At 45.5% G+C, this 21,374-nt stretch overlaps 1 protein-coding gene across 5 annotated transcripts in view; it reads right to left on the bottom strand.

Annotated features, from left to right (window-relative positions):
- The window catches only part of LOC138520889 (CMRF35-like molecule 6), a 232,476-nt gene that overhangs the window by 41,223 nt on the left and 169,879 nt on the right, over nucleotides 1-21,374 (bottom strand). For 2 of the 5 annotated variants that reach the window (XM_069633302.1, XM_069633306.1), the window contains one exon: nucleotides 12,188-17,166. The exons of 2 other annotated variants lie outside the window; for them this stretch is intronic. In XM_069633302.1, coding sequence (XP_069489403.1) covers nucleotides 16,936-17,166 — 231 coding nt within the window. In that variant the 3' untranslated portion in view covers nucleotides 12,188-16,935. Of the gene's footprint in view, nucleotides 1-12,187; nucleotides 17,167-21,374 lie in introns of those variants that run through there. One more of the 5 variants, XM_069633303.1, reaches the window with a different exon arrangement.

Raw genomic sequence — 21,374 nt, 5'->3', positions numbered from 1 at the left:
CCATAGCAGAAATTGGTGACAACGAATCACCACCCCATGATTGTTTAATGATCACTGAAGAAGAAACAAAGGGAAGGGTTGATTTGAGCGATATCCCGCAAAAAGAGCCAGATGGGGAGTTATTTTGCGATGGCTCTTGTTCTAAATTACCTGATGGCACATCAACGGCTGCATACGCAATTACTACTCTAAAGAGAGTTGTAGAGAGCAGAAGGATCCCCTACAATTCGGCACAAGCCGCAGAAATAATAGCACTGACCCGAGCCTGTGAACTCTCTGAGAATCTGAACGTAAATATTTATACTGACAGCCAGTACGCCTTTGGCGTGGTTCACAATTTTGGCCGACTTTGGGCTGAGAGGGGTTTCTTGACATCACATGGAGCCAGGATTCAGCATGGCCTTTGATTGTGCGATTGATGTCTGCGCTCACGTTTCCAAAACGCCTGGCTATTGTAAAGTGCGAGGTGCATAAGAAAGTAATATGCAGAGTGGGAGAGGGAAACGCGTTTGCAGACAGGATTGCTAAGCAAACAGCCACAGATTTGGGGAATAAAATGATGACAGTACAGACTGAGGAGGTACCTTGTATGATAGAGAATGGAGTTGCCACAGTCAAAGAATTGCAGGCTGAGGCCACGACCGAAGAGATTCAGGGCTGGGCTAAGGGCTCTGCTGAGTTAGATTTGGAAGGATGTTGGGTGGACAAGGAAACAAAGAACTGGATGTTGCCAAATTGTTACGTAATTGCAATGGTTATAATGGCGCATAGCCCTACCCACATTTGCACAAAGAAAATGGTACAGCATTTATCCACAGTATGGAAAAATGAGCACATAAAAAAGAATGCAGAAAGACTAGTGCAGTATTGTATCACGTGCCTGCAACACAATGTAGGGAAGGGAACCGTGACTCCAGCAGGTAGTTTCAGCCCACCTTCTATGCCGTTTGAGGTAATCCATTTTGATTTCATAGAAATGGAAAGGTGCCAGAACTTACAAGTACGTGTTAGTGGTAATCTGTGCATTCAGCAAGTGGGTGGAGGCATATCCTTTAAAAGACTGTACTGCCATGTCCACAGCAAAAGTAATGCTGAAGGAGTATTTCTCCCGGTTTGGGTTGCCTCGTGTCCTGTGGTCAGACAATGGCCCCCACTTTGTGGGCGCAGTAGTGCTGCAGATCTGTGCAGGTCTGCAAATAGAGAAGCGGTTCCACAGTTCCAGGCATCCCAGTTCTGCCGGGCTTGTGGAGAGACACAACTGAATCCTGAAGTCAAAGATAGCGAAAATTTGCGCTGGGAGCAAGTTGAGTTGGGTGGATGCATTACCCCTAGCGCTGTTGTGTATGCGCACGTCTGTGCAGGCTAAGAGTGGGCTCTCCCCTTATGAGATTATAATGGGGAGACCAGCAAATGTATGGTGGGCACCATAGCCTAGACAATTATGTGAGGTCGAGCATCCTATGTTAAGCACTTACTGTGGACTTTTAATACAAAAGTTGCGTTTGATTCATCAGCAGGTGCAGGAGGCGTTGCCGATGCGATATACAGGACCAGGACACTCACTGGAGCGTGGGAGCTGGGTGCTAATCAAGAACTTTGCACGGAAGACAGCACTAGCACCCAGGTGGCGTAGCCCCTATCAAGTACTTTTGGCAACACAGATGGCCATCCGAGTGGACGGACATAAGGCATGGATCCATGCTACCCATGCCAAAAGGTTCCCAGCGTCACTGAAAACTTTGCCTGTTCCAGACGATGAGAAAAAGACAACGGTCTCGGAAACAAAAGAAACTATTGCCAGTCCAGTGCCAAAGCATCAGCCTGAGCGAGAAGTGAAAGTTGAAACAAAGCGCAAACGAGAAGTGAAACTCGAAACAGTTTGAGGAGGCTGCCAGTAAGGGCAAAGGGTGAAAAGTGCCCCAACGTTGCTCAGCGGAAACAACATCACTGCCGAGCGACACAAACCCTGCATTGCAAACACGAGCAGAAACAACGCGTGTACCCCTTTGGCGCCCACCAGTTCTCACGAATGCACCAAAGCCAGAGAAAGAAACTACATCATTGCCACGGCGCCCATCGCTGCCCATCATTGTGCCACAGGCAGACACTGAGCCTGATACTGAAAATGCAAGGGCACTATTCACGGATCATACCATATCAGGAGTGAATAGATATAATCTGCGGCCTCGACAGGCAAAGTGATCCACAGATCTTTGGTGCTTTTCTTTTTGGCCTTTGGTTCTACTCACGGATGGAGTAGGAACCAGGGGCGTAGAGGAGAGAAGTGTGAGAATTGTGCAAATAGACAATTCTAAACTCACGGCTCCTCAGTGCGCTTATAGAGTACCTGTGTCCTAAGCCAGAGCGGGACAAGCTGGATGCACATAGTACTCTATCAATAAAGAACTGTTCAGAAATCGTCTGAGCAGTGGGAGAAAGAACAACTAATCTTGCACGGGAGTGAATAAATGATCCAGGCTGTGAAAAGGCTGGGAGAATTGAACTGTGACATTTTTCGTTGAACTTTTCTGGCATCAAGAACGAGAGACATTCACGACGAACTTCGCCAGCAAGATGAAGGACGATGAAGAACAAGTCAAGACCGGTTTCAGCCTCCTCCTGCACCCCTGCTGAAAAGATAATATATTTAGAGACTGTAAATTTAGGGAAAAAGCATGATGAGAAGAATAAGGTGCTAATTTGGACATTGGTCCTCTGTTTCTTAAGTATGATAGTACCAACAATAACAGCTATTACATTATGGTTCCTGGAGTATGTACACCCATTAGAAACACTTTTGCCAAAAACAGCTACTGAAAGCCCGGTTCACGTAATCACTGGTACTTTGTCCCCAATGGAAGAAAGACATAGAGAAGGTTACGACAACAATACATTGTTGCTCATCATGATCATGACCCATGCAGTGTTAAAGAAAAAAAATTGCTGTGTTTGCGCCCATTTACCACAGCGCGGTGGGAAAGGGAAAGGATGGTATGCACAACCATTGCCATTAATTTATTCCTGTGAAGTAACGTTAAGTGCAATGTTCTTTGGGAAATGGAACAAGAGTAATACGGGTCAGCTAGATGAGACCAATATGAATGAATTTGAGGAAGTAATCATGAGACCTGTTGTTGTTCCATATTCCAAAAAGCTCACATATTTGTACTAGAACCCGTGAGAAAGAATACACGAAAAATAACAAGACTAGATAGATTACATAGGCAGAGTAGACCAACCCGCCAGCAGAAAGAGCATCAGTAATGACATTTCGGATGAGGGATGAATGGAACAAAGATGCTGTGCCCCCTGCCTATGCAGTGGATCACAGCCCCAAAACTGCTCCCCTATGTCTACAGAAAAAGGGTTCCTATAAAGTAGGAACGTTTAGTAACTGCCTGAACACAGTGGTTTTAAAACATGAAATAGAACCCGTTTACGTGGGAGACCCTGTTTATTTTATATGTGGAGAAAAAGCATATCCATGGTTACCTAGGAAATGGCCAGGTACATGCTACCTAGGTCTACTGTTTCCAGGAGTGTTCCTCTTGGAGACAGCAGAAGTAGCCAGACGAACAAAAGGTAGAACTCAAAGGAGTAGTGAGGATGGAATGATAGCAATGGATATAGCCAAATCATTTATACCGTTCTTGTCCCAAATAGAAAACTCTTACAATATCTGGAATATTACAAAAAACAATAGATTCCACAACGGATATTTTATTGAATATGACGTTAGAACAAAAAGATAAGACTGATGGCACTTCAAAACAGGATGGCTCTCGATATAATATTAGTTGATCGTGGGGGAGTTTGCAAGCTCGTAAAAACTGCATACTGTGTGTATATCGATGATCACTCCCCTACGATATTTAAAGCGATCCGGAAATTACATGTCATAAATTCCACACTCTCTACTGAAGCAGGGGGTTGGGGGATAGAATCCTGGTTATGGGGATTATTGCGGTCTTGGGGATGGAAGTTAATTTCAATACTAATGATGGTACTTGGGATATTCATAATATGCTGTTGTTGCATACAATGCTTACCAATAATATGCACTGAAATAACTGATGGATGTATTAAGGGATGTATGCACATGGTGTTGAGAGGAAAACAAACGCATGGCCGGAATAACAGAGACACTGAGGAAACAAAGATAGTAAAACAATTCATGGCGATAGACATTAATGATGGAGATGATTGAGATGCAGTTATCCCAGACTCCTCCTCAGAAGAGGAGGATACAATGAATAAATAAGACGTTTGGCACATGGCCAAAAGGAGGGTTTGTCAATCTGGAAAAATGAATACCCTTCATTTGAATGACAGACGTAACTTGATGGCCGTGGGCCAACCGTCTTATTCACCGAATTATAGAAATATAGACTGTTATGCTTGACCAAGAAGCGGCCATTTTAAACGTAGCAGAATCGCCATTTTGCTTGTTAACCATTGCTCATTGCTTTCTGTCTAAAAACTGCTTTGCAGCTTGCAATTCTTGCGGATTCTGCTTACTCTGCTCAACTGTTAACATTGTTGTCTGAATATGAAAGGACAAGGTCGCAGGACTGAAGATTTTGCTGAACTTCTCATGAGTAGCCCAGAAAGGAATGCCCACGCTCCCTCTCTGTAGCCTTGGGAGGAAGCTGCAGGGCATTTAATCATTTCACAGCTGCCAGCCAGTCTCGTACGATGGTAGAATATGTTAGAATAATACAGTTAAAGGCTTGAATTATGCTTCTCTTACGGCCCCCCTTCGCAAAACCCCTTAGAACGTGTCGGCTCCCAGGACATGAATAGTACCTCATAGATAGTAAAGCTTGGAATGTGGCTCTTCCCCCATGTACAGATTGCTTCCAAGAACAGAACCACCATGTTCTAAAAGATGCCTCCGCACTTTCTAAATTGCACATTGTTACTAGAATAGACATCGAAAGCATTATGATCGTCATATTCGTCGGATATGTCCATCGTCATCCCGAGTTCAAAGGAACTTAGTACAGAGGGGTGTTGAACATGACTTTGCTGATTGTATGATATGCATTTTGTGCATATGTAACTGATGTACGTAATTCGCTCTCTTGCGTCCCTCGAGGTCTAGGAAACTCACGTCGCGGGGCGTGAGATCAGAATTGACCAATTGATACTATCTTTTGCTTGCAATAAACCCTAGCATTGGGATTTTGAAACCTCGTGTCTGGCGCATCTTTTCGTGTATGGTCATTGCCTTGTTTCCATAGCACGAGGGACTCCTAGGGGCCCCTTTCATCTCATGGTTCTTACAGGTGATCCTCATTCCTCCACAATTCTCCCTCTTCACAGTACTGATGCTCTGACTTCCCTGTGAGTCATTGGGGTTCTTCTTTGTCACAGTACTGGGAAAGGGATCTTCACATATGCAGCTCCTATTCTTCCTTATCTGAGTACTTTTTAGGGTAATGGCAGTGTGGCTAAAACGTATGCGTCTATTAGTGAAAGGATTTGTCTTAGGGTTGCAGGATGGGTGTTTAGGGTCAGGTGATGAGCGGGGATACAACATTCTCTGGGGAGGGTCACCCCTAATCCCATAAGAGGCTTCCTCTCCCATTTGATCCTCCCCCGATGTACCACCCCCAGGGGGATTATTGTTATGTGGACGCACCGCCCTGGCCCCATGGAAACGGTCTCTCGATAGGGAAAAAGGGAGGACGTCCTCAGATTCGTCACAAATGACAGCCCAACGGCGGCTGCCCACACTCTGTGTACAGCGATCCGCTGCTCACAAGCTAGATCCGCGTTTAAACAATAACATAAAATCAAGAAAATTAAATAAAAACTAAGAATTGTTGTGGGAAAATGGCTCAAGAAGGAAGGACAGAGTAAGGGAGGCCGGGCCTGGGGTGGCGGGGGGAAATAGTAGCAGGGCTAACACATTGTGGGGAGACTGTAGCTAAGGATTTGCAGAGGAAGGGAAATGGCATAAAATGCCATGGGGGGCAAGGGGGAGCAGAAAGGAGGGTATTTGAGGGAGCACCCATTTCCAAGGAGAATTGGTAAAGCCAATTACCCTAGCTTTTTAAAGTTTATGAGTTGTGTGTTAATGAGTGCATTTACCGCTTAACTTTAGAGGGTGCAGATATCCGTGTCCTTGCGGCACACGCCACAATTGCTGGTCCTGAAGTCGCATCCGCAGTTAAGACGATGGAGATTGGGTGGATGTGAGGTTTGGGATGTGTTTTTGTGTGTCAGAGACTTGTTTGTTTGTGTGTGGGATTTATGTATTAGTGTTAGTGGATGCATACATGGTTGTCGTGCGGGTATTCCTACTCAAAGTGCACGAGGAGGAACTGCTATCGGACAGGGGTTCAATACTCCTCTGGGCTTACTCATGCCTTCATCCTTCCAAAGTCTCAAATTGAGTACCTGAAATGCAAGTAATTAGTTAGAACAAGGGCTCTGAAACTGGAATGTACAGTATGTGGCGGTATGTAAAACATATATTACTGCACGAAGGGATTCTGCCACTAATCAGGCCACGTGCAGAATATTAGAAGAATATTAGCAGATTCTCCCTCGGCATGCCAGGCCATGCCATTATTTATGATGATACCTGGAATATGGTAGCAGAATCGGGCCATATAACGATAGCTCCTTGCACATGGCGGGAGTCCCAGCCATGTGATGGCAATACAAGGCCTATGCCTAAACTTGCTATATGGTTGTAGTACCTAGGGTTATGCACAACCCTGGGTACTACAACCATATAGCAAGTTTAGGAAGCTCCATTACATTCTCTGGTACTCCTGATTCTATTCAAAGTCCATGCACCTTACTATATGGTAGACGTTCACATGATAAACCAAGGTTCTTGCTATGGCGGGTGACCGGGTACTCTCAGCACATGCCCTTCTGCCATCAAATACCCAAGTATTATCCCACCCTGTGAATTGGCAGAACTGCCCGGGTGCCAATACATGAATGGCAGCATTCTCCCTAACCATTAGTGCCAGTGCCCTCTCGCCCTCAGTTCCAGTGACCGTCAGTGCCTCTCTCCACCAACCATGCACCTTCTCATCAATAACAGGCTCAACAATTCTCACGAGTTGTACTTCTCCTGCTTGTTTTCATTGCCTCATCACAAAGTCTTGAAAGTGCCTAGGGCCTAACTGCAGCCATTTATTTATTTATTTATTTATTTATTTATTTATTTATTTATTTATTACATTCGTTGATAGCGCCCAGACGTGGAAGTATCACACCGCTAGTTCATGTTACAGTTAAGGCAATACAGTCATGAGAAGGTAGGACAAGAGTGAAGAATTCCAAGCATATGGCCATTAGATTGCAATACTGCACTCTGGCATTGGCACTGATTGCTTAGGGTGCATAATTGGCACTGAGGATCCTGCGACTGATGGTGACCCATGCGCCAGTTGCACCATTGCTCCGCGGAATGGAAACCAGTGCATTTTTACAGCAGTTGCAGTGGGAAAGTCCATGATGTTGCAAACGCTTGTTTCACATTATCCCATATCCCCATTCAGCACCTGCTGCTCATTCAAGTGTATCAGAATACCCGCAGACCAGGTGCATTCCTACAACATCATGCCAGGGACTCCTACTGACCCGATCTAATGTGTGCCACATCTACAAGTCCCAGCATGCACAGCCAAGGCTAGCAGAAAGTGACACACAACATGGGACCTCCTAGCAGAAATGCCAGAATGTCATTGGCTGATCTTCTGCATACATATAAGGCATCTGAAGCGCAGAAGAGCTTAAACGTGCTACTGATGTAATACAAATATCTTACCGAGGTCTGCCTTCACTCCTGTGGCAATACAGAAGTGAATCCAGTTAAGGACTCTATGTATCACGCATACCTGTCTGTATGGCAAAAGTCCAGCCGATCTAACCAAAAGGATTAGATGGTTGCCAGCTAGACGAGCACTACGTACCAACAACACTGGCCTGGTGGAAACCCCAGTAGCCAAACTCTCCCATGTCCAGAATGGCTGCGTCTCAGTGGCCACACCTTGGCTCTGGAATGCCCTCCCACTTGATCTTAGAGTTTGTGGGGCAATCTCGAATTTCAGGCGCAGGCTAAAGACTCTGTTATTTGAATAGTTTCAGTGTTTTGCTCCCCTTCTCGTTTCCCCGTCTTGGCTAACTTAATTGTCCTTAATATTCATCTGTTTTGTCTGCTGTTTGTCTTGACTCCGTGCTTCTATGCCTTTCGGTGCTGTTCCAGCACTTTATAAATAAACTAAATTAATAGCTGGAAAAGGCATTGTCAGTACCAACAGTTTGGGCTTTTGTGTATGCATTGATGGTAGCAGGTGCAAAATGTTATGAGGAGCTGGGCATCTAATAGCATCGCCTGGCAAATGCCTAATACCTAATACCTATAAACAAGCCGAAATGGTTGGCTTTGTCAATGCTTGTGTTTAACAGGACTTCAGTGAAGGGCACGCCCAGTGCTTATAAATCGAGTGGGTGAAGGCAGACCTTGGTAAGACATTTTTATTACGCCAGCAGCGCGTTTCCAGCATCAATTAAGTCATTACGTCTCAAAAGACTGCTTTGGAAAAACACTGCTGGGCACTACCAGTGCAAAGTTTGATGGTGAGGCTTGATTAAAGGCAGCTCCGAGAGTTCCCATGAGGTGTTTTGGGTGGGGAGGGGCAGGAACTGAGTGGGAATGGCTATTAACAGGGCCGTGGGGAGTTAATGGGTGGGCAAATAACCAAATAACACCTACAAGCTGTGTGTCCCTCCTCATAGGCCATTTCTCCCTAGCTGGACTGTAATGCCATAGTTTCGGCTTAAAGTTGTTGCAAGCGCCACCTAATGGCCCAAACTGAAAAGAAGAATGTATTTCCCCAAAAATGAAGATGCTCTTCTGCTATTGTAGGTACTCTCATTTCTCGGTGGCTGTGATTGCAAACACGTTATGAGGACTCTTCTTGCCTCTCGTTCCTGGATCTGAGGAGTCACTAGGCCGCTGGCATTGGTTTGGGTTGGCATCCCTCGGGACTTGTGGGCACTTGTGGAATAGCTCCTCTCCCAGGAAGGTTGATGGTGTCTCATAGAAACTCGGTTTCACTGCGAAGACCTGCAGTGCATACCTCACTCTCCAAAGGTCATGGCGATGGCCTTTCTGATATCACCAATGGCCAATCGCAAGCCACCAATCATAAATCGCCAATTTGCAGACAAGATCAGGCAAAGTTATTTTTTAATTCAAAATATGCAACCGCATATCACGAGGCACATGTAGCCGTGTAAATGGCCTTACAGATCATGACGGCGTGCAACATTTACACCTGCATGGGTAAAGATACTCTTTATAGGTCTGGTTGCCAATATCGTGACATTAAAAGCATGCTTGCCAACATGCCCATTCCACTTGCGAGATGCTTGTCGGTTTCCTGGTTTTCTAATTATCTGACTTGCAGTTGTCCTTTTAAAATCTGGGACTGCAAGCCTTAGAAGTCTGTGGGAAAAAAATGGACTGGACTAGTATCTCTCGATCAGAACGGGACATGTTGGCATTGATGATACACAGGGCTTTTTAAGTGGGGTAAGAAATTGAGGGGGGGGGCTTATTTGGGGGTGTGGCTTCCGTTGTGGGCATGGCCTAATAAGTGCACAAACCATAGTACACTGTGCAAATATATAAATGTTTGTAAGCATTTATATATTTGTATGCGCACCTTACTATGGTTTGTGTACTTTTTTCAAGACACCTTCTATAAACATAGAAACTTGTAACATATTTCTATGTTTATAAAAGATGGCTTGAAACGTACACATTTCATGCCATCTTTTATAAAACCTGAGGTGCCTTTGTCCGTCAACAAAGCTTTATAAAAGATGGTTTGAATTGTGTACTGTTCCAGCCATCTTTTGTAAACATAGAAATATGTTACATATTTTTACAAAAGATGGCTGGAAAAGTACAGAATTCAAGGCATCTTTTGTAAAGCTTTGCCAATGGAGAAAGACGCCTCGGGCTCACTGATCTCTGCTCTGCTCCGCAGAGCAGATAGATCATAGAGCTCACGCCTCTTTGACCGTCAGCGTACCGCAAGCTCCGTGATCTAATCTGCATGTTAGTTCACATAGCCCGTGGGTTCGCTAAGGGTCCGTGACCTGGGAAGGACAAACAAAGCCACCATAACTTCCTCTTGTGACCCCTTACGCGGAAGTTACAGTCACTGACAGAAGTGCCAGCCAGCCGCAGCAACGCTGTGGCTGACTGGCACTTCTGTCGCCTGCCTGACATTAAAATGGCAGGGAGCATCACCCGTTGTGGCTACTTTTTGGAGACTGCCGGGCCCGGCCCCTGCTGGCATTGGCCCACTTAAAGCACTGATGATACATGACATGCTTACGTTGCCCTCATGGATGGCACACGACCCATCAACGTTGTGATCTTTTCCTGCATGTTTTGACCCCTGTACTCATTCCAACCTATGTGTGCGCTGTGACCTGTACATGTGTCATAACAGCCATGTGTGCACCTTCCTTCCAGTAGCTGCATGCATGTGACACAACACTATGCACTCACTCCGTGTCTGCATACTGCCATCCATTGATGTGTGTCTGTACATTGTGACTGGTGCTTGCCCAGTATGACCAGAAAGCCATATTAAGCTCTTTATTTAGGAAAAGTGATATGTGCATTTATTGTGTTACACGATATAAGTCTGCATTTTGTGATACATGACTGCATTTTGTTACCGTAATGTGCATACTTTGAACTCTGCCTGTACCTTGGTAGAGCCTGGAGTACACACTGTGACGAGTGTGTGACTATTGTGGCCTGTCTCCCGATTGTGATACATTTCTGTATTTTGATCACGGGCATATCAGTGAACATGTTGTTAGTGATGCCTGCATATTGTGATCTACGACTCTATTTTGTGGCTCAACTACACAAGTGATCTGGGTGTGTGTTTTGAGCTGTGTTTTGTGGCCTATTTGGGTGCATTTTTGACGTGTATGTTTGTTGCAGACTGTGGGCCTCATCACGAGTTGGGCGGTAACGCCGGCGCTAATAGCGCTGGCGCTATCTGCCCTACCGCCAAACCCACCTGCGCTATTAGTGTCCAGATCACGGGTTTGGCAATTTGGAAATCCCCATTCCCCATTGAGCCCATTCGGGAATGCCCCATTCCCCACTGGGCTCAATGGGTAAATTTTGCTTCATACCGCTGGCAGATTTCCCGCCGGCAGTATGAGCGCGAATTTTCGGCGGATTTCCACCCAGCTCAGAGATGGGGAGAAATCCCCCAAAGCCCTGATTTAGGGGACCCTTAAATCCGGCGGTAACAGCGCTACCACCGGATTTAAGGGTTACCGCCAAACTCGTGATGAGGCCCTGTGTGTCAACACTGTTCACCATGTGCACGTTTTCTAATCTGTGCACACTTACTGTGATGTGTGTGCACATCTTGTGATCCAGGTGCAAGCCACGTGACTATTGTGCATTGTGCGAAACGCATGCAACTCTTGTGAGACATGCATGTTTCTTGTGATGCTTGCGTCACATCTAGTGTCCCTAAATGTATCTTCTGGTGTGTTTGTGCGTCTGGTGACACATGTGCTCACCTTGTTGTCCATGTGCATATATTATGATGGCATGTGTGTTTCAGTTGTGACAGTCGTGTATACAAGCACTTTTAGGCATGGGTCAAGGCAGCCCCCATATATGGTAAACAGAAACTTAATGGCAAAATAATTTGAATGGCATATACAATGTGTGATCTAAGACAGAACACATGCACAGGAGTGTGTGTGTTGCACCAAACCAGGCCGAACATCTCAAATAGTAGGCTGTGTGTCTGGCTCTGCACAGAAGGGTGTGAGCCCCATCGTGCCTAGAAGGAGGGTTCAAGGCATTGTTCACACCCTGCAAGACTGAAAACACCCACTTACAGGAAAGAGAAGGTAGACCAGCACCAGGGTTCAGTAGATATAAGCGCAGTCATTTACCTAAGAGCAGGAACGGCTGCTGGCAGGACCCCAACATGTGATGACACACAGAGGCAATCAAGCGAGGAATGGGATTTCACCCTGAATTGTTTGACTTCACTGTAATGCTTCTGGAAAAGATTTCCCAATGTAAATTCGAAAGACACAATACATTGGTAATAAGATACATTTAAATATTTTTCAGAAATAATTCCACAAAGAAAAGTTAAAGTGCAGTTCATTTAATTACAGCTCCCCTCACAACTTACACTGTAGATGGGCTGCTACACAAAAGGCCTATCCTTTAACAGACCCCTCAGCATAATGCATTCAGCTGTGCATCACAGCAGCTTGCATCCTTTACAAAATAAGGATGACTATAAATGAAGCATACAGTGGAAAATAAATCAGCGTACCTGTAAGGATTGATAAACGGAGCTCCTAGAAGGAACATAGCGCCGCTCCCCCCCCCCCCCAACTTGGACAGTGGCACGGGCTATAAAAGGCCCAATCAGCAGAATCCGTCAGACATGCATCACAGAGCAGCTGCATGGCACGGGGGTCCATCTACTTTATAACCACTAGAGCTCTGACGGAGAGCCAAAGCTGTCTCTGAACAGACCTAACCCCCCCTCCCCCCGCCCACAGTGCAGTGCATAAAGGAAAGAGGTGGGAGGGTGAAGGGAGAATAGAAAGGGAAGGCACGAGACAAACATTAAAGAGGTAAGGGTGATTCACAAGGAACGTACAGAAGTAACTCATACGTACTCTTCTGTTTCCAGGTGTGAGCTACAGTTACTACCAGAATCCCCCTTACTTATGCATATTAAGTAGCTTTGGGTTGTCACCCTACGTTACTAGGGTAATCCAGACGTGGACCCCTTGCTCACTGTTCTTAGAGAGGCACAGCTCTACCTCACTGATGAGGCCCAACCAGGCCGAAACACGTGTCTGGGGTTGCTGTTGGTACTCTTGTTCAGTAGAGAATTGTAAGGCATTTCGGTGCTGGACTGCCCTTGTAGTGGACATATCTCTTCTGTGAAAGGATGGTGAGCTAAAGAGTCTGGCTGAGATTCAAACTTGGTATATAGACTGATAGAGAGAAACTCCCAGAACTCCCCTGGCTTATCTGAATCATAAACCATTGGGAATCGCCTTGTTTACATGGCTGTCCAACTCTGGGCCTTGTGGGCCGAAATCCTAATGGGTTTTCAGGATATCCCACATTAATATTCATGAGAAAAAATGTGCAAACATTTAGAATCATTCTATGCAAATGTCCCTCATGAATATTAATGAGGGAACATCCTGACAATCGAACATGTTTCCAGGCCTCGAGACCTGGAGATAGACAACCCTAAATTAGTATAAACAACATACGCAAAAGAAAGCCAACCTACAGCAAGTCGGCCTTTAGCAGTCTCACTGCAGGATGTGGCCCTCCAGACACTTTATACCAGTACATTTATTTGTAACCAGACGGATGCCATGCACAGAGAGCCTGCCACTGGAGCTTTGAGCGGAGTTTCATGTGTCTCATGAAGGTGGGGTGTTGTACCTCAATAGGACTCTGTGAGCCGCAGGAGGGTAGGCAGAGTGAACCTCAGATGAAGTATCATGAACATACTCAGCATGGGGTCTTGTAGCTCTGTGGAGGGCCGCATTCATCTGGAGGGGCCGCAGCTGCGCCCTCCTATAGAAATTGGCATGCCTCGTGAGGGTTGTGGTTCCATAGAGTGCCGTGTAGATCATGAGGGAAGGCAGGTGTACCCTCTAGAGAGAATGCAGCATCTCACGAGGGTGAAGGCTTGTACCCTTGACAGAGTCTCAAGTGGTGTTTCATGCTATAAAGGTTTTACACTGCACCAGCACCACAGTGGTGTTGGGGCGCCGGTACCTTGTATGAGAAAATGACATATGTCGCGCCGTTCTGGGCAATCAGAGCGCAGTTTGTGGGGGAAGAGGAAAGGAAAACAGAGAAGACTGTTGGAGTGGATTGACGCAGGAATAGTCAGTCACGTGGGTAAGATGCAGTGGGAGTGTGATAGAGGGTATGAGGATGTACGTGCACAGGGGTGCGAGCGGATCGGGGCCATGGTGCTCTAGAAAGAGGGAAGATGAGAAAACGCGTGGAAAAGGGCGGTTTCCACTGGTGGCATTGTATGGAACCGCGAAAGTACTAGAAATTGTGGAAACGTGGTTGTACAATGTCACTCACAGGGGTTCCTAACGGCAAATGCCTCACGATTGAGTACCTTCATGAGTTCAGAGCTGCATTTTACAGGCATGTAGTCAAGATAATATTAACCTCCCACATAGAAGAATATCTCCCTTTTGAGAGCAATGCCCCCCAACTGGTCCGGAAGCCCACTTGAGATGAAAAAAAACTGCTACAGACCCTCCCTCTTCTTTCACCTGGCATGCCAAGCAGTAGCAAGAACTCCTAAGGCTCTGAAGCGAACAGTCACAAAGAGGACACACATACGCATGCGCACGCAGACGCGCGCACACACACACAGGTGCGCGGCACAGACGTGCGCGCGCACACACAGGAGCGCAGCACAGATGAGCGCGTGCGCGCGCGCACGCACACACACACACAGGCATTGAAGAGGTCCCAGCTGTTTTCAATCAGTTGGAAATATTCAGAAAGAAACGTTTTTTTGTTGCATATAACTGTTTTCAATCAGTTGGAAATATTCAGAAAGAAACATTTTTTGTTGCATATAGCAAAAAAGAGCACGTATGGTCGCAGCTTAAGTCATAAAACTACACAACGCACAAAAAAGCATAGTAAGAAGGGACATCACCTGACCATGATGTAAAAACAAGACACATTTTCAGCGCTGCGATGCGTTTAGTTCTCAAGCGCTTTCCAATTTTGCCAGAAAAGTGAAATCAGGCACAAGTCTTAATAAATCGTTGGAGGATTGCCCGGTAATGGTCATAGGATGATCATAATATGTGCAGCATGTGTGCATTACATGGCTGAGCTGTATGGCATGACGCACAGAATACAAATCCTAGCATTGTATCCCTAATATTATTATATTATATTATTATTATTCTAACAGTGACCTATTATTCCAGGGCTTGTATAGAACGCTATGTGCTTTCACCACTAATAATGAGGTAAGTACACTAACGTGATGAATATTCATGTAATGTAATATAATGTAATGCCATTTGTTATTTGTATAGTGCCTTTTTCCATTGGTATGGTCTCAAAGCGCTAGAGCCAATTTAACAAAGGCACCACGCATCATTAACAAAAACCCCTACTATGAGTTTCCAAATATGAAGGTCGTGTTAACTGCTTGATATGTGCCTGCTGCCGGAATATAGGACACGCCTAGTGTTTCACAGGACTGAGGGCAATGCAAACAGGCACCCCCACATCTACCTGCCCACCACCAATGTGAACAGATAACGTCTCGGGGAATGCCAGCTCCAGGTTCTAGAGCCCTAAAAAGAGGGCAGGGGAGTCGCTGGCCACTGCCAGCTTCTTACATATGCAGCAGGAACAGGAGAGCCTCCCGCTGTGTTCTGCACCCAGAGCTGCTGCGGGCGCATAAGGGTGGCACCACCGGGGCCTCGGTGACCTGCCGATCCAAGCTGTCCCCGGCTAGTGGGACACTCTGAGGAATCGCTCTGGCAACTTTCGTTTTTCCTGCTCCGCATCTCATCATCCTCCACATCAAGGACCGCCTTCATTCTGATTCCGTGCAGGGGTGGTCTGTAGCCGGTGGCTGTCTGGGTCCTGTGCTTCTGCCTCTTTGGAGACACAGAAGCACAATTCTGTGGCAAGCAACCAGGGATTCTGGCCCCTGTCTGATTGCCAGGTGAATGCTTGGAAAATGCTTTCTTTGGGCCTCATTACAAGTTGGTTGGTGCAGTAAAAATGCATGGTAATACGATTACCCCCGAAATACCTCACCGCCCATCTACAAGTATGGTGGTACGGTAGAGGAAAAACCTCCGACAACATGCTGAGGTAATTCCACCACCTTACTGCCCTAATGCAGCTATTTTGGTGGTATTACCGCTGGCGGTAATACTGGCAAAATCCCCCATGGAGTTCTATGGACTCCAATTAAAGGGACTAACACCACTTAACACCACTTGTAATTTTGCGGTAATACCCCTGGACTAAGTGACGCGGTAACGCTAATACAGTTTGGAGGTATCTCGGCGGATTTGCTGCAGGATACCATCAAACTCGTAATAAGGCTTTGTCTTGACAGGCGATGCCCTAACAGGAAAATGTCCCAGGCTGCCCCACTACGCTCCACACTGTAAAGGTTGAAAAGGGCAGGCACATAAATGGCAGAGAGAGAGAGAGAGAGGAAGAGAGCAGGAAAGCACGCGAGAGAGAGAACGAGTGCAAACGAGAGAGAAAGAGCACAAGCAAGTGAGAGAGAGACAGCAAGAGTGCAAGAGAGAGAGACAGAGAGAGCAAGGGAGAGAGAGAGTTGAAAGAGAGAGAGAGCAAGCAAGCGAGAGAGAGAGAGAGAGAGAGAGAGAGAGGGAGAGAGAGAAAGAGAGAGAGTGAGCGAGAAAGAGAGAGCGAGAGGTTGGGATTGATAGTAGTCTACATTAGTTAGGGTGGATGGTGGCAGGGCAGAACATAGTTGGGCTACAGGCAGTTACCACCTGCAATGCTTCTGCATAGTTCATCTTTCTTTAGATCAAGGATCTCCCACCCTGTGAGGTTATCAGGGCCAAAATGACATGGGGCAACACTTTTTGTAATATGGCCAGGGTCAAAAGATCACGTGATGCCTCTTCCCATGATGTTGTTACTTCCAGTACACCTGGCGTGTCCGTGAATGGACGTGCCTTCTCTTCTGAACACATTGTTTAATGCCTGGTGCTATCTAACCTTGTGTCTTAGTTCACTCTTCTGCTAAAATGTGGAAATGGGGAAGCAGTAATCATTATATATATATAGAAACATTGCGATGCACTGTCATTTTAAGGAGAGATAACTTCATAGTCTGTGTCTTGCTCCCTTGAGTTCAGGGCGCAGGGCTTCGTTGGCTGGTTGTCCATGAACTGAAGCTCGGCATATGTGATGGATGGTTCTGTTTTGGTTTCTAGCGGTGTAAGAAGGGAGTAGATGGTCTTCCCATCCGAGGGTTCGGCGTTCTGCGTTGGGACACTGCAAAAAGTAGAGTAGAGTGGTACATTGCAGGCCTGTGAGCTCTAGAAAATACAAAAGTCTGATGTTAGAAAGGGCTTTGGGTGGGAAACTAGGACAACCTAAACCCAGAAATCTAAGCTCAGTGGCTTGTGCCTTACCCCTTCTAGGTATATGAGCAGGGGCGTTGCTGGTTCTTACCGCAATATTCAGAAATGCATCCTTCAGTCTGTCACTCAGCTTGCTTGGCTTGTTGTGCATCGTGTACAATGATCTGCTCACTGTGTTTCTCTGGTGCACAAGCCATCGATAAGGCACGCAATTCTGCGTCCACCAGTCATCCCCACAGCCAAGTCTTTCCATCTGGCTAGCTACCTCCTTACATAGCTACTGATGCGTGTGTCCATCAAATGATATATCTACTAATTAATGTATCATACTGTCTATCCAGCATTCCATCACATCGCCTGTTTGTCAATATGCCTTCCCTCACAACTGTCTATTCATCCAGCTGGTCAAGTGACCAGCCTTCATTCTAGAAAACTGCTAGCTCCACTGCCTTTCCATCCACCATTGTATCAATACAGCCATCAATTGGCCAACCCATGCATCGATTCAGCTAATAACCAAAGTGGTGGCTCTTTTACATATCATATAAAAACATTAAGGCGCTGCACAGTAGCCTTATCAAAGCGGAACTACAAACTCCGAGACCCGATATGAGTACGTTCAGGGGCACGATCCTCTGCTTGAACTGCCAACATTGTGATAATGTCATTAAGGGCAACAGTATCAGACATCCACATTCGGGTAAACCGATTTGGCTTAAACATTCATGCACATCTGATGCAGTAAATGTCATCTATGGCCTAAAATGTCCTTGCGGCTTCTACTATGTGGGGATGACCACTAGGAAGGCCAAGATACGCTGGATGCAGCACAAATCAAATATCCGCACCAAGAGTCAGAAATCACCAGTAGAGGTACACTTTGCAGAAGCCAGGCATACAGTAGCTCAATTGAAGTGTGTCATACTTGAACAGGTGAAACTGGGGCCAAAGGGTGGTGACATCTTAAGGAAGCTCCAACAGAGAGAGATATTATGGATTGAGCTGCTGGATTGCCTCAGTCCAAGGGGTTTGAACCTTGAATTTGATTTGATGTGTTTTGTTTAACGCAGGTAACATGTCCAGTTAAGTAAACACGCTGCCGGATGACGTTAAGATTGTGAACGGCTTGGATGCTCGCTTTAGGAGTTCCAAGTATGGCAGACTATTGAGATAGGTTTTTGACTCTCTTCAACTATCCGCTGCACCCAGGTCGTCTGATTATGAAAGTGACAAACCATGAACAAATGTGGGAAACGTGACCTATTCTGCATAGAGAATGACGTTTAGAATGTGAACGGCTAGGACGCCAAGTTCGTTCCGAGTGCGGCAGAATGCAGAGATAGATGTCTGCCTCTTGAAGTTTATCATTTATGCTTGGGTAGACTGCTGATACAAATGCCATTTATTACTAGGAGTCAGCTATGTTCCATTTCAGGACTATATCAATAGATCACATAAGACATTTGTGTTTGTTGTGACTTTGAAATACAATGGTATAAATGAACCTGGTGGCCATAGGGGCCCCAGCAGACCTTGATCTGCATTCACCCTATGCCCACCTCCAGAAAATAGCAAACCACTAGTACCAATGAACCGGGTGGCCATGGGGGCCCCAGCAGACCAAGATTTGCATTACCCCTATGCCCCCCTCCAGGTAGCGTAACTGATGCACTTCTGATACAACCCTTGGGTCTATCATAAGTGTTTAATGTTCCTTACAGATTCCACACGCGATCGCCATTTCGGCATGTACATTACACTAAGGATTTAATATGAGGGTGCATGAAATGCAGTACCTTGGGGATCCTGCGACCCAAGTGCTTTTCAGCATCTTTTGAGCTGCCGGATCCCATACCACTCGGAATGGGATTCTCAATTGCCCACTCCAAGATGGTGGCCGTAGGCACTCGCGCGCATGCGCAAAGTCGCCACGGCAACCGATATACACAAGAAACACACAGCCCGGCGCTTCCGCGTCAGACGGCTGGTTGTCGACATACTCAGCGAGGTGAGCGCTCGCCAGACTGATTTCTTTTGATCGAACTGTGACTGGGCAAGTATCTTATTAATTTTGGACTCATGCATATGCTCGCGAGTGATGAGCCGCAAGTTCCCGCTTAGGAGCGGTAATGTTCAGTGCAGCAATAGGGAGCCGTATTAATTTACACTGGCATTAAACGTGTTTGTCGGCAACGTGGCTGTGACCGCCTGTCTTGGGTTCTTGCCTCTCTGGGTTGGAAGCACCTTATGATGCTAGGTTGAGCCACACTTTATGCTCCTTACTTTCACTTATGGTTTTTTAAATGTGGAGCTTTGAACAGTTCTGAGCCTTTAATGGTGTGATAATCACACATGAGACTGACTTAGAGGCCTAAGGGGCCTGATGATATTAGACAATGAGGTTTCTCTATTTTTAATTCACACTCCCCATCCTTCCCTCCCCATAGGGTATTGGGTATCCTCAAGTTCGACACCTTGTTACAATCGGACCCAGTGGTGCATTGTGGTCCTGAGAGTCTGATTCTACTACCTGACATCTACTGTGGATGGACTACGAGGTTTGTGATCCTCTTAATAATACTAGTGATTTCCTGTGGTATAAAACAAACTCTAATCTCTTAGTGATTATGTTCCTTGTTGTTTTTTAGAGATTTGAATTGTGATATAATTTGAAGAATTGGAACAAATAGCACCTATAGCCCTGAAGATGGATTCTGTAGTAATCCGAAAACGCGTTGGCAACTGTTTGAACTTAATGGTGCCGTTTGGGATGGTCTTAATGGACTTTGACGTTTCATCAAAAAAATGTTCTAGTGTGAACGTTGTAAACACTAGTCATTGTATATTTGTTTGAAGAAATATGATACAGTGAGCTATAGAGACTTTTGTATTAAGTGCGGAGTACTGGTTGCACTCATTATTGTACTCCACTTGTTAAAGTTTGTTGTAATTAAAAAATCCATTTGCTATATATGTACATCTTTGTTTGAAAGTAATTGTTGTGAAAATATTGGCTTATTTGCCATTGCCCTAAATTTTGCCACGGTAACATACCCATTCTCCTTTTGAGAGTTATACGTTTAAAGTGTGGGTATAATACTTGCTCTCGAAAAACAATTTTATAAGGCTGTAACCCATACTCCCATTGCATTCTATTCTAGGGATTGCAGGGTGGATAGGCTTTTTAGTGACATTAGGGATATTATCTCATTTAGAGTTCATGTGGGGCTACCGTGTGGTGACACACGGTTTCGTTTCTCTTTTACATATCTACCCATCAATACGTTAGCCTGTTGTACTCAAATATCGATGGATGGAGGCCCATCTCGCTCTAGCTTTTAAATTATACCATTACGGAAGCCGCTTATCCCTCTACTTACAAAATTTCATCCACTTGCTCAATAGGACACCCCCATCGCACCCCCATCTACTAGCTCAAGCATCAATCTATGTATCTATCTACCAATCAGTCAATCTATTATGACTGAACCCCTTCACCTCCAGAAAATTATAGAGCGAGTTACCTCAAAACAAGTACTTCATCTTTATTTTCTCTCCATGTTGGACGTAGGAGCTGTACATGGTGGCTTGCACAAACAAAGAGAAGATGGCAAAAGACAACGAAGACGATTTTGTTTACATTGTGGAGTAAAAACACAGCCCCAGAGTGACCGAGATGGATAGGGCATGCTAGGCCACATTGTGAGAGTGAAGCTGGCTAAATGTGCAGTTCCATTGAAATATAAAAAACAGTACACAACAGTGATTTCAACATGAGGCCTAGTGAATGAGCGGGAATGGGCCACCCTCCATTTTGTTAGAATGTACAGGCACTCAGCTAAAGAAGAGTGTGACTCTGGATGGTAATATTACTAACATTGTCCAATGTATTACAAAAAGACATGTGGCATGGCAGATGCCGACTTTGTGTAAAGGCACATGTCACAGATTTAAGGCTGCCGAAGTGCACATGGAAGGAAATAAATACATTTGAAATACTGTGCATTCGGAAGCCAAAAGCGAGGAATGATGCCTTACATTTAAGAAATAAAGTCAAATGGCAGACTGTGTTTTCAGGAATACAGAGACTTAATTTCATCATATAAAATCACAGTATGTAAAAAGGAAGGCCTATTTCGTTTGGTGTAAATTTGAACACTGAT

This window comes from Ambystoma mexicanum, chromosome 13, assembly GCF_040938575.1.
Source record: "Ambystoma mexicanum isolate Mex_15411 chromosome 13, UKY_AmexF1_1, whole genome shotgun sequence".
Lineage (NCBI taxonomy): Eukaryota > Metazoa > Chordata > Amphibia > Caudata > Ambystomatidae > Ambystoma > Ambystoma mexicanum.
This window is presented reverse-complemented; position numbering and strand designations above follow the sequence as displayed.